We start from the raw sequence: 12,303 nt of genomic DNA, 5'->3' as shown, positions 1-12,303 counted from the left end.
GGCCATGCTGATGGCGATCTGGCAGAAAGGGATGGTCAACACCGAGATCACCACCCTGACCAGAGAGATGATGTCATCGGGGGAAGTGATGTCATGGCCGGACCAGTGGAAAGGACTGGTGGTGGACAAACACTCCACAGGAGGGGTTGGGGACAAAGTGAGCCTGGTGTTATCACCGGCACTGGCTGCCTGCGGCTGTAAGGTACACACACACACACCTGGAGTCTCAGACTAAATGTGATTAAAGGAGTTTTTGTCCCGTCTGCCCTGACTTGCTTTAATCTCAGGTGTGTTTTCAGGTGCCGATGATCAGTGGGCGGGGCTTGGCTCATACGGGAGGAACTCTGGATAAACTGGAATCTATTCCAGGATACAACATCCAGCAGTCTCCTGACCAGGTGCGGACAGTTCCCCCTGACCTCAGAGGTCACTAGAGTCCAGACCTAAAACCGGGTCTCGTTTCAGATCCGGGACGTCCTGGACTCGGTGGGCTGCTGCATCGTTGGACAGACGGAGACGCTGGTTCCTGCAGACCGAATCCTGTACGCCCTGAGGGACGCCACCAGCACCGTGGACAGCCTGCCGCTCATTACTGGTACCGCGCTGTCAGAAAGCAGGCCGGGGTCTGCAACCGGCGGCTCTGGGGCCACATCTGGTCCCTCTGCAACAGCTTTTTGTTGCTTTTATTCAAATATTTATTTTCACAGCCACAAAAAATGAGCCAGTCTGTGCAGGTTTTCTGTCTAAATGTAAGTAAATCTGTGAAACCGTCTGACTGAAGAGTCAGTCAGCCACAGAGAGATTCTTCTTCTCTGAAATCCAACAGGAAGTTCAACATTTTTAACATGTTGGAGGCAAAAAACACAAAACTGCTGTTTAGAAGCCGACAAAACATGAAGGTTTGCTTTAATTAAAATAAAAGTCTCTTCCTTTATGAGAGGAAACAAATCTTCATGAAAGAATCTGCTTTATTATTTCAAACTGAGATACTTTTATAATTATTTTCCTGCACAGTTAAAGGTTTTTACATTTTAAAACAAAATGTTTCTCCTTAAATGTCTGGCCTCGCAGAAATACCAACTGATGAGGACTTTTTACAGTTTTTACGCTTGATGAGTTATTTTGATGCTTCTGCGGCTCTGAGTCCGTCTGCTGATTTTCAGGTTCCATCGTGTCAAAGAAAGGAGCCGAGTCTCTGTCTGCTCTGGTGCTGGACGTGAAGTTTGGACGCGCTGCTCTCTATAACGACCTGCAGAGCGCTAGAGAGCTGGCTGCCATGTTGGTGAGCAGATCTGTTTGGTCAAAAAGCATTTCAGATTAACGAAGACGAGCCTAAAAGCACCTGTCTGACCTCAGGTGCGCGCAGGTAACAGTGTGGGCGTCACCACGGCGGCGGTGCTGAGCCGTATGGACGGGACGATCGGTCGATGCGTGGGAAACAGTCTGGAGGTCATCGAGTCTCTGGAGACGCTGAAGGGAAACGGACCCGAGGACCTGATGGAGCTCGTCACGACGCTCGGTAACAACGCGACCCGTTTACGTGCTGCTCACAGACGAGCCCGACCCGTTTCTGCTCGGATCGTTAACAACCAGAGGACGGGACAGACGAGAACATTAAAAAGGTTTAATAAATGTTTTTAAATCGGAACGCAGCCAAAGAACAACATGTATCGTCTGTTGGGTCGCAGCAGGACGGACTCACAAAGATTAACTCACAGGTTAAAAAGTCTTAAAGAACGAGAGAAGACAGCGTCCATGTAGCTCTGAGACACGAAGACATACAAAATAAAAAGTTTATGTTAAAACATTTAATCTGATCCCTCAAAAAATCCTGAAATGTGTTCATGTAACCTCAGATAAATGACATGAAAGTTAAAGCAGAACAGAAGAAATAAGATAAAAAACACAACGCCAGGACGGAAAGACATCAGCAATGACCTCAGAGAAGCAGCTGAAGGGTCAAAGGTCATTTAGTTATTCACAAGAGGAGATCTGATCTTCACCCTGAAGGTCAGACCATGCAGTGCTCAGAGACTCCACAGGCCTCATTCAGCAGGTCAAAGGTCAAAGCCTCTTCTCTCTAAAAACAACATGGCAGCTTGACTTAAAGAACCAGACCGAAGGACAGATGTTTACCCAGAATGCACTGCAGCAGGTTGTTTTCTGCTCCTTCATCTGTTCTGTTGAGGAACCAATCAAAACTCTTCTAATCTAAATGAACCCAGAGGAGAAGAAGAGAAGAAGAACGGAGTTATCAGCCTTTAAACACGGAATAACTTGATGGTGTTTTGACCCACACCTCCTCCTCCATCTCCATCTCCTCCTCCTGCTCCTCCTCCTCATCATCATCATCATCATCCTCATCATCATCATCATCCCCCTCCTCTTCCTCCTCCACCTCCTCCTGCTCCATCTCCACCTCATCATCATCATCCTCCTCCTCCTCCGTTAGGAGGAACATTTCCATCACAGGATCAAAGACATTTAATTCACTTTCTAATCTAAACAAGTGAGGAACCGAATGATGCAGACAAATAAATAAAACCTTTAAGATGAAACATTCAGCAAAGTTCAGCTGCTCATAAACTCTGAGCTGATCAACACAAACAAACAAACAACAACAACAACAACAACCAGCAGCAGCTGAGCAGAAACCACTCTGTGGTTCTCTCAGAGAACATTTCTGCTGTTTGAGTCTCTGATGGGAAACTTTAAATTAAATCTACGTTTTAAAAACGCCAGGAAGACAAGAGAGACTCACCGATGGCCGAGCTTCAGCTTCGTCCTGAAACCAAAGATTGAGTTTGTTTAAAAGATCATCCTCTAAATGTTCCAAACAAAACCAATAATTCTGTTAAACATGGGACGTCTCGGACTGCAGTAAAACTAAAATCCTAAAGGCTGCAGCTTTAATTTGTCTTTACTGAAACTTTAAAAATAAAAATAAATTCATTTTACAAGCTAAAGGAAAACAATCCAGGTAAAAAAATTTAAAAACAGAATTTTACCGTCCAATGATGTCAGTTTAACCAAACTGAAAGGAAACAACATTTTTAAATTAAAATTATAAATGATCAACTCTGAGGTCATAATAAACTGCAGGAATATTAATTTATTTTGTAAAAATTAAACTGAATATATTGCTTTGTTGTGAAAAAAGTTTTTCACAGAAATAGAAGAAATGAAGTCTGATTTTTACCATTTCAATAAAGAAATAATGTGTAAAATTAAAAAAGTGGAAGGTTTGCTTTTTTTAAATAATAAAAAACTTCTCTTAAATTTACCATAAAATTAACTAAACTGAATTTAAATGGAAAACACCAAAATATTCTTTAAAATATAGGTTATATTTCAAAACAGTGATATATATAAAATGAATGTTCTGTTGTTTATTTCACGGAAATAAAGTCTTTAATTCTGAATGTTAATAAATGTGTTTAAGCTACTAAAAATATGCACAATATAAAGAAAAGTCATTCATTTTAAAAGGTAAAAACACCAAAACTAAAGAAAAAACTAAAATCTGTAGTTTTATTTAAATATCCACTTATGAAAATAAAGTAGTTATTAATAAAAACAACACTGACCTTTTGATAACTACCTCCAAAAATAAATAAATTTAAAAAATTACAAATTATTTGAGGCATTTCAGGACTTTAAAGCTTGAATTTGCTGTTATTTTTGTTTTAAACAGATTACTTATATTTTTCTCGTTATCACGACAAAAACAAGCAAAACTATGTAAAGGTTTTTAAGCATTTAAGCAGTTAATTTTCTTGTAAAACAGTAAAAACAGTAAAAAACGTTAAAACATCCCAACATGGCGGAGCTGACTTCCTGTCATTAGCTTCAGCTGTTAACGGGCGGCTAACGGCTGCGGTTAAAGCTAATTAAAACTAACTTTAAACACGCGATTTTTATGTAATTCGACATAAATCATCTAAACGAAATCAAAACTTACAGTTTATAGTTGGTTTGAGGCGTGAAACAGCAGCGGACATCAGATTCCAGCTCATTTCAGAAGCTAACACCGTTAGTCTCGTTAGCTCCGCCGCTCAATGGCGAGGCTCGTGCGAGGAGTTCACGGACGCTCGGAAAGCGGAGTGTTCTCCATCGGGTCCCATTGTTTTTGCTCGAGGTCGCCTTCAAGTCAATATAAACCACATTGAAACGGTTTGGTAGAAACTGTAGGAAATCCTAAACACATTTATTTACCTTCTAAAACTTAACTAGTTTGTGTTTGTTTTAATGTTTAACCCAAAGATGTACAAACAGATAATAAATCCTCCTGTTCACAGCTAAAATATAACAATACAATCATTTGTTTAAAAAAATAATAATTTTCCAGCTGCTCACTTTTTTTATATTTGCCACTTCTGTAACATATAATGTGGAAATGTTAAAATTTATGTTACTTCAAGATAAGTTCTCATTACGACTGTTAAAAGAGAATTTTTAAAATACTTAAAAAAAGTTAAAAAAATAAAAATAAAAATAAAATGTTTTTGTCTTTTTTTCAGGCGGCCTGTTGCTGAAGATGACTGGCATCGCGTCCAGCCTATCAGAGGGCAGGAAGAAGATTTCCGAAGCCGTGATTGGTGGAGCCGCCCTGTCCAAGTTCAACGCCATGATGGTGGCTCAGGGCGTTACCATGGAGACGGCCCGGTCCCTTTGCTCCGCCCACACGGATTATTACAGCGTCCTGAGGAAGTCTGAGCATCAGGTGGAGCTGCCGGCTCCTGCAGGAGGTAAAAGCACTGATGATGCGTTCAAAGTCACAGAATCTGCCTAGATTAAAGCTTCTGTAATAATAAGAACTGCTTTACTGCAGAGAAGCTTTTATTCTGAAAGGATGTGGCTTGGTTTACATTCCAGACTTTTCCAGATTTTATTTACTTATTTTTCCATTTTGAAGTTTATGATCCTTCTTTAATGAAACATGGATTTTATTTTGTAAAACGGTTCTGATTGTGTGTGAAACAGAAAAACCCGGGATAACTTCGCTCACCAGCAAAGTATGCAACATACAGGAACTAATTAAAACTTTTACACGGGACTTTAAGCCCATATTTTATATTGAATACATCTGGAAAGCGCTCTGCTGTTGGAGTTTTCTATTTAAATGAAAGAAGTGTTTTTTAATACAAGGAATAAAGTCTTTTTTCTTTGCAGGTGTGGTTCTGGATGTCGATGGTTTGGTTTTAGCTCAGGTGCTTCATAAACTGGGGGCGGGTCGATCGAAGGCCGGGGAGCCTGTCAATCACAGCGTGGGGGCGGAGCTGCTGGTGTCACTGGGTCAGAGTGTGAGGAAAGGTAAGATGCTGATGATGATGCTGATATCGATGATTGTGATGCTGATTATCGCCCGATTAACCGGTGTGGTTTCAGGCGAGGCCTGGATCCGGCTTTACTACGAGGATCCGGCTCTGACTCCGGAGCAGATCGACCGGCTGCAGGAAGCGCTGACCGTCAGACAACACAACCAACAAGCAGGAGACGGGCGCAGCTTGGTGGCAGAAGTGATGCTTCCTGACTGAGACACAGCTGATGCTTTTATTTATTACAGATCAAATTTAGCCCCGTGGTATTTTTTATAAACGACTGATCTGATAAATAACTTTAAAAGCTGAATAATTGAGATAATGTGTTAGTTGGCACAAATAAATGAGCATTTAATAAAAAAAATCAACGCAGACATGGGTTCAAACTGTGTGTCTTATAGATTTACTTTTTGTTAAGGAAAACTGACAGAAAACTGTGCAAACATCACCCCCTGCTGGCCAAGAGGCGAATCAAGTCTGAACTTTCTGCCTGTGATGCGTCAGCCGGTGGATCTGTTTTAGACCAGATTTTAAAGAACTGCTTTCGTTTTATATCTGCTCTGTGTTTAAATGCACCTTTTGGCTCCCAACTGAGACTTTTCTGTCAGAAAAGCTTTTTTCCAAAGAGAAAAGTGTCTTTTAATTTTTATTAATGACATCTCCAGTGGTGGGTACTCGATCTGTTCAGTCAAAATAGATACGATTCATTCAGATATGACAAAACTTGTAAGGAAGCAAAATTACACAACTTATAAAAGTAAAAGCATCACTTTGAACAGCGGGATCAGAACGTGTTTCATTTTCACTTGTTTTGGTAAATTACCTGTTAAAGAATATCATCAACGTTTGTGCTGCGATTCAAAGTAAAAAACCTTCAGTGTTCACGTTTGATGTGGCTCAAGTATTACATTTAACACATAATTAAAGCCTTAGACGAACGCGACACAAACAATAAACAGTGAAAACTGTTTTTTAACATTAAAATCTAACAAATTTCTAAATATCCTATTAAAAAACAGGAAACAGGAGTTTAACCAATAAAACTTTATTGAAACGACCTCAAAATAAAAAAGCAAAACACACAAAGAGTGAATCTAACATCCATCAACTTAACTCTTTATTTATAAAAAATATTACAAACACAAACGAGGAAGAGGAACCAGACTTCGTTCAGAACTCGTCTTCGTCTCACACCGCATGCGTGAACCGGGTCGCCGGTTGCCATGGAGACGGCGGTGGTGGAAAGGTCAGTGTACGACAGAGTTGAGCGGCTCGGCTCTGATGTTCCCTAAATCCAGCGTGGAGTCGGTCTCCTCGTCGATCTCCCCGATCACAGCGCTGAAACAAAAACAAAACAACCATCAGCACTTCTGATGACTTCCTGGTTATTAATGTCACTACAGGTGTTTTTTTTATTATCGTAATGATTGAAAGCATTATCCTTGTGTCCACCAGGTGGCAATCACGAGTCTATGTGAAGTACAGACAACAGAATAAGAGTTCTGAGAGATACCTGTGAGTACAGCTACTTTAATAAATGTGCCTGAGCAGTGAAAAAAGGACAAACATTATTTCATCCAAAACATTTGGGCTAAAAGCCCAGATTCATTTCAGAACTACACGTTTGGGCCTCGTAACTGATGGATGGGTGGTGGCTGGGAACGCGACTCACACGTTGTCTCCTCGGACGATGTAGAGCCCCAGAACCACCTGCTCCACGCCCTGACTGGAGCTGAACACTCGCTCATGGCTCTCATCCAGGATCAGGTTGATGGTCTGATCGAAGCCCTTCAGAGTGCCCTAAACAAACAAACAAACACCTTTAAGCTTCAGACGTGATGTTTTTAAAGAAGCTCCAGTTCAGCTGATCCACCTGAAACACTTCATACATCTTCATCAAACTCTGAACATCAGTATCAGCGGCTGGATTCACGTCTTTAAACCCACAGTTGATCGTTCAGGGGAGATGAAGGTGTTAAACTCACCACGATCATCCTGCCGTCTGACGTGACGATGGCCACGGTGCCTGAACCAGCTGCAGTCAAGGAGCACTTTTCTGTTTGCTTCATTATTATCAAGAATATTCAGATTTATGACAAATACTGAAATTAATCTGCATTTTACTGCCACAGAATAAAAAATTAAATACTCAAACTTGAAGTCTTAAATCTCAGATTGTTTACTTTGAAATAAACTAAAATAATCATGTTTCGTTCTGTTTACACAGTAAATCTGAATTACCACATCTAATCCAGAGTTTTCATCAAGTATTACACTATTTCTGTTGATCTAGTTGACGCTTAACAAGTACAACTAATGATGCACAATCAATTTAATGACATAATTTCCCCCTCTATTAAAGTCACTCTTTAGTCTGTTCTTAAATAAACTAGTCTGGTTTCTTTAACTCAGTTTACAGTTTTGTAAACTAACAAAAACAAACATAACTCGTAGTTAGCGCGCTAAGCTAAGCGTGCTCCCATTCATTAGAACGGGCGGTTAGCATGCTAGCCGGCTAACAGCAGGATACGGTTGATGTAGCTTTCCAGAGCGGTGGACATCTTCGTCCCGGGCTCGGTGTTTATTAATCCAACGGGAAAGGTCGGTATATTATCCCCACGGATTATCTGCCTGTATCCCTGTGCAGAAAAACGAAGAGAAACAGCGGCTAACAGAAACACAGCGGAGATCCCTGTGGCCAAGCTATTGGCTGCCCTTCTTCTTCTTTTGTTTATTGGCGGTAGGAAAGCCCGTTTGAGGAGGATTACCGCCACCTACTGGACTGGATCGTCATCAACTGCTTTGCATAGATGACCAGTTAAGAATAATGTTGTGAAAGGAACAGCAAAAAACTGCTAAAATAAGGTTAGAAATACAAATTAACATTTTCTTTCTGTCGATTCTAATTGTTCTAATGTTATAATTCAAACCATCCTACTTTATTCACGCCTGGGACTAGAAAAAAGGGACCCAAACGAGAGGATCGAAGTTATTTCAGTGCAGAAATAAATTTTTGAAGGATTTATTTACATTTACATCCTGGGATGAATTTAGTGGCGGCTTCGCGCATGCGCGACTCGGGGTCTAGTTGCGGGAGGATGGAGCCGCCTGTGAGCTTCGGGCGGGTAAGGAGCCGAGCAGAACCCGCTGCTCATCAGAAAGAACCATGTTTGCTTTCATGTCTCCAAAAGTCCCAAATAACACCAGAAAATGTCGCTGGAGGAATCTGAAATATAGCGACAAAGTCGCTAAATTGACCGTTCCGGATTACGCCCCTACGCACATGACGTCATCGCGTAGGCGCTGACGCACTGGAGGTTTTTTTAGGACCATCTTCATAAAGAGCTGCGGATCAGTTCAGCTAAACATCTTTTCATTTTTCAGCACTGATGGATTTTATAAAACATAAACACAACATGTGTGACAGTATAGATGAATAAATAAATATAAGACTTTTTCTAACTGTTATAAATCTGACTGCACCACATTTCAGTTTCAGGTGCATGTTTGAACTCAGGTATTCACAGATGAGATATATATATAATTACATCTATTTATATATATACACACAAAAAGCTTTACTGATTTTTTACACACAATATTCTCCACATGTTGATATATTTAAAAATGGCAGCCAGAAATCATTCCATCTTGTGTGATTTATAAAAAAAAGCTTATGTATAGCTTTATGTTTGCTGACTCATTTGACACCATTTCAGTTTTTAGTTTAAACATAAATGTGAAAAAATGACCTGAAGTCCCAAGACCCAGATTAAAATCTCAAACTGTTTATTTTTTAAATTTACAAACAGCTCAGACTTTAAATCCCTGCTTGAAACACATCTTTTTGTGTTTTAGGTTGAAATAAAGTGCAGGATTTTATTTGTTGTCCAGTTTGCACGTCTGGCCAATCAGTTGTTTTTAAAACATAATAATTAATATTTCTATTTGATCTCACCTGATTTTTTAATAGTTTTCCTGTTTTGTTTGTTGGCACCACGGACATAACACCAGTTATAAATGGCTAAAATAATTAAAATGTTTCAGATAAAACTACTTTACTGGATCTTATTTTCTTGATGAGCACGAAATAAACAAATGTTTTAATTTAAATTAATCAAAGATAAAACTAGTTTTTCATTAAAAACCCAACCAATCATCAGAAACATTAAGATGTTTATAATCTAGTACAAAAAAAAACACTTTGCTGGACAAAGATTAAAATGATTAATTTGAAATATCTGAGCAGCTAAATGAACGATGACCGTCTCGTTCCTCCGTTCCCCTGCCTGAAACAGAACCACTTCCTGCTGACCGGTCCGGTTCTGGAAGCCTGAAACAGAATCGTCTCAGGGAGAATTATTCGACACTTAAAACTTTTCTGAGTTTGATTAAAGCGTGAGACAGTCCTCGGTTTATTTTCATCTTTATTGTTGCTCAGTAGTAGTCCATACAAAGAGGGGCGGGGGTGTGGGGGGGTGGAGAAGATCAGTGGAGCCCGACGGGACAAACACCAGGAACGTCATGCTACCAAAGTATTAAATTTGTACAAAAATACTTTACAACATCCCTGTTCCTTTAAAGAAAAAATACAGTTTGGTTGGTGAAGCTACATGAAAACTAATCTGACCCACTATTTCAAATGGCAGTGCAGCGCACGTGTAAATGTGTGTGTCTTTGTGCGGATCACGACGATACACAAACACATATGAACACACACACACACACTTACAAACGCACACCCGAACACACGCGCATACTTCCCACATACGCACGAGCACAGTGTGTATGGCTTTAGATCTCACTCATTAAACCCTCCTGAAGCCACGCCCCTCAGCTCGGTGTGTGCACTCCTATTGGTCGAGCAGTTTGTGTTGCTAACAACGAGCTAACCCTCTGTGGTAACAAATAATGAACTCGAGCCGTGCTAGCGGTGCGCTCGTTCTGTGTTGGCGACCATCTTCCTTTAACGGTTAGAGGAGCAGACTCACGTTTATCTGGTTTAACTCGACGCTGATCTCCACCTCGTGTGAAGTGAAGGATAACAGTCGAAGGCTAACTGTAAAAGTTGATTTTATGTTATTGCACCAATAAAGGACCATCGTTGCCCACTTTAAGTTTTAAAAACTTAAATGCTATAAAAAATGATAAGCCTGATATTTCTCCAAGCTGAGCTCACATGCAAACCCCTCTGCATCCCTCCCCTCCCTCCTGAGAGACGTTCTGGTCACTTATTGGAGTGAAACTGACTCGTTCTGTTTCGTACAGGCTTCGCCCTTTAAGGCTATCGCTAGTGGGTTCATCCCTTCGCGCGCCGCACTGAAAACTTTAGGCCACGCCCACCTGCTGTGTGGGCCTCACCCCCGGTCTGTATAAATTACGGTGAGACCGGGCATTCAGCTACAGCAGAGCACTAAAGAGCGAAGAACAAGAGAAGATGTCCAGCTCCATCCGCCTGACCGGCTACATCATGGGCTACGACCGGCACGACGTCTGCGAGGGACGCCTGGGACCCCGCCACGCCGACCTCGCCACGCCGACCTCGCCCTCACTCCCCAGTCCTCCTGCCGTCCCTGTGAGCTCCTCTCTCCGGAGGAGAAGCAGAGACGCTCCACAGCGTTTCCCCAGGGGCCGGCAGCAGGCGCCGTCCTGGACCAACCAGCCGCTGGGCGCACGGAGGAAGCAGCCCAGGAAACGACTCGTTGGGGGGAATGTGTGTAATTCTGATGTGTTTTGAAATAAAACAGAAATATCTCTCAAAGGGCAGATTCTTAACGATATCCCAGCCTGCCTGTTCGTTTTAAAGCTTGGAGCGCCGGACTTTTCAGCTGTTTCGGCTGTTAGCGTGTCTGAAAAGGAAAGTCGAAGTTGTGTCGTTTTTAGAAAATATTAATTTCTTACTTTTGGAAACAAATTAAATAAAAAACCTCTATTTATCACACCCAGAATGCAACAGGTTAGCATGGCTAGCAGAAGCTAGCTCGCTACCTTGTTTTTTAAGGAAGCACGTTGTGATGCTAAGAACTCGACAGCAACGACAAATGTAGTAAAAAATATTAAAACATCGTTTTAACGCTGAGGGGTTCTGGGTGTTTTGAGAACGCCGACGAAACAAAAACATCCATGAAATTTCAGACCGTCGACAATTTTTGGTGGCATTTAATCCGAGCCAAAGATCCTTCTGTGCTAGCCGTACGCTAACTGACCGCGGTGTTAGCCAAGTGTTAGCATTTACTAAAAACAGCGCCTGCATGTAGCGGGCGTTAGCCCTGTCGTAGCCTTGTGTGAGGTCTGTGCCGGCCCTGGGTAAGCCACGAGCTAACGTTGTTGTGATTAGCCGCAAGCTAACATTGCTCTGATTAGCCACGTGCTAACGTTGTTGTGATTAGCTGCGTGCTAACGTTGTTGTGATTAGCCGCGTGCTAACGTTGTTGTGATTAGCTGCGTGCTAACGTTGTTGTGATTAGCCGCGTGCTAACGTTGTGTTACGGCTCTGCTAGCTCGACGGCTGCTAACAATGTGCTTCAACTCCAAACCATCACAGTTAGGAAATATTCAGAGTAGCAGAGAAGCTATTGGACGGCTCGGCTCAGGGAGGGCTCCTATTGGTTGTTGGTGCTGAGGGAGGGTTCTGATTGGCCAGTTTAAATAGTGAGTTCAGACTGAGAAGAGCAGGAAGATGTTGACATCTAAAGTAAACACTTAACCGTCATTCGCTCACACACACACACACACACACACACACACACACACACACACACGTTTCCTGTTCAGACAGGATTATCTTTTATCTTTTTATGAACATGAGGAAAAAGTTTCTGGGGTTTGATGGTTTTGATGTAAACAGCAACGAGAACCTTTTGATTTTTTATCTATTATACATCATTTTTTCCGGTCCGGTCGCTGAAACAAACAAACAGAACTGACAACAGCCAATCAAAATCACACCTATTGAGTAGCATAATAGATCACTGTTACTGGG

The 12,303-nt window shown here is 41.5% G+C and overlaps 2 protein-coding genes and 1 long non-coding RNA gene across 6 annotated transcripts in view; 1 reads left to right on the top strand and 2 right to left on the bottom strand.

Annotated features, from left to right (window-relative positions):
* Nucleotides 1–4,245, bottom strand: part of LOC112450036 — a 24,202-nt gene extending 19,957 nt beyond the window's left edge. For 2 of the 3 annotated variants that reach the window (XR_005234403.1, XR_005234404.1), the window contains exons 1-2: nucleotides 3,962–4,245; nucleotides 2,762–2,785 (exon numbers count right to left, since the gene is read on the bottom strand). This is a non-coding gene — a long non-coding RNA (uncharacterized LOC112450036). Of the gene's footprint in view, nucleotides 1–1,154; nucleotides 1,293–2,761; nucleotides 2,786–3,961 lie in introns of those variants that run through there. The other variant, XR_003038599.2, reaches the window with a different exon arrangement.
* The window catches only part of LOC108228527 (thymidine phosphorylase), an 8,615-nt gene extending 2,558 nt beyond the window's left edge, over nucleotides 1–6,057 (top strand). For both annotated transcript variants that reach the window (XM_037981169.1, XM_037981170.1), the window contains exons 3-10: nucleotides 1–202; nucleotides 300–398; nucleotides 466–595; nucleotides 1,164–1,282; nucleotides 1,357–1,519; nucleotides 4,521–4,748; nucleotides 5,173–5,313; nucleotides 5,389–6,057. In XM_037981169.1, the coding sequence (XP_037837097.1) occupies nucleotides 1–202; nucleotides 300–398; nucleotides 466–595; nucleotides 1,164–1,282; nucleotides 1,357–1,519; nucleotides 4,521–4,748; nucleotides 5,173–5,313; nucleotides 5,389–5,537 (1,231 nt within the window). In that variant the 3' untranslated portion in view covers nucleotides 5,538–6,057. The remainder of the gene's footprint in view (nucleotides 203–299; nucleotides 399–465; nucleotides 596–1,163; nucleotides 1,283–1,356; nucleotides 1,520–4,520; nucleotides 4,749–5,172; nucleotides 5,314–5,388) is intronic.
* A 293-nt stretch (nucleotides 6,058–6,350) lies between these two features.
* lsm8 (LSM8 homolog, U6 small nuclear RNA associated) lies at nucleotides 6,351–8,058 on the bottom strand. Its single transcript, XM_017404094.3, has 4 exons — nucleotides 7,852–8,058; nucleotides 7,307–7,347; nucleotides 6,994–7,121; nucleotides 6,351–6,659 (listed from the first exon to the last, which is right to left on the bottom strand). Exons 1-4 carry the CDS (start codon nucleotides 7,880–7,882, stop codon nucleotides 6,569–6,571), a joined length of 291 nt encoding a protein of 96 aa, XP_017259583.1. The 5' UTR covers nucleotides 7,883–8,058; the 3' UTR covers nucleotides 6,351–6,568.
* Between the last annotated feature and the right edge of the window lie 4,245 nt (nucleotides 8,059–12,303).

The sequence above is a fragment of the Kryptolebias marmoratus genome, linkage group LG18 (genome assembly GCF_001649575.2).
Source record: "Kryptolebias marmoratus isolate JLee-2015 linkage group LG18, ASM164957v2, whole genome shotgun sequence".
NCBI lineage: Eukaryota > Metazoa > Chordata > Actinopteri > Cyprinodontiformes > Rivulidae > Kryptolebias > Kryptolebias marmoratus.
Note: the sequence above shows the minus strand (reverse complement) of the source record. Positions and strands in the feature narration are given on the sequence as shown.

Coding starts and splice junctions, on each gene's coding strand:
- lsm8 (XM_017404094.3), bottom strand. CDS start 7,882: ATGTCCACCGCTCTGGAAAGCTACATCAACC. Junction 7,348..7,851: donor TCTGGAAAGCTACATCAACC/GTATCCTGCTGT, acceptor CAGCTGGTTCAG/GCACCGTGGCCATCGTCACG. Junction 7,122..7,306: donor CAGACGGCAGGATGATCGTG/GTGAGTTTAACA, acceptor TTGTTTGTTTAG/GGCACTCTGAAGGGCTTCGA.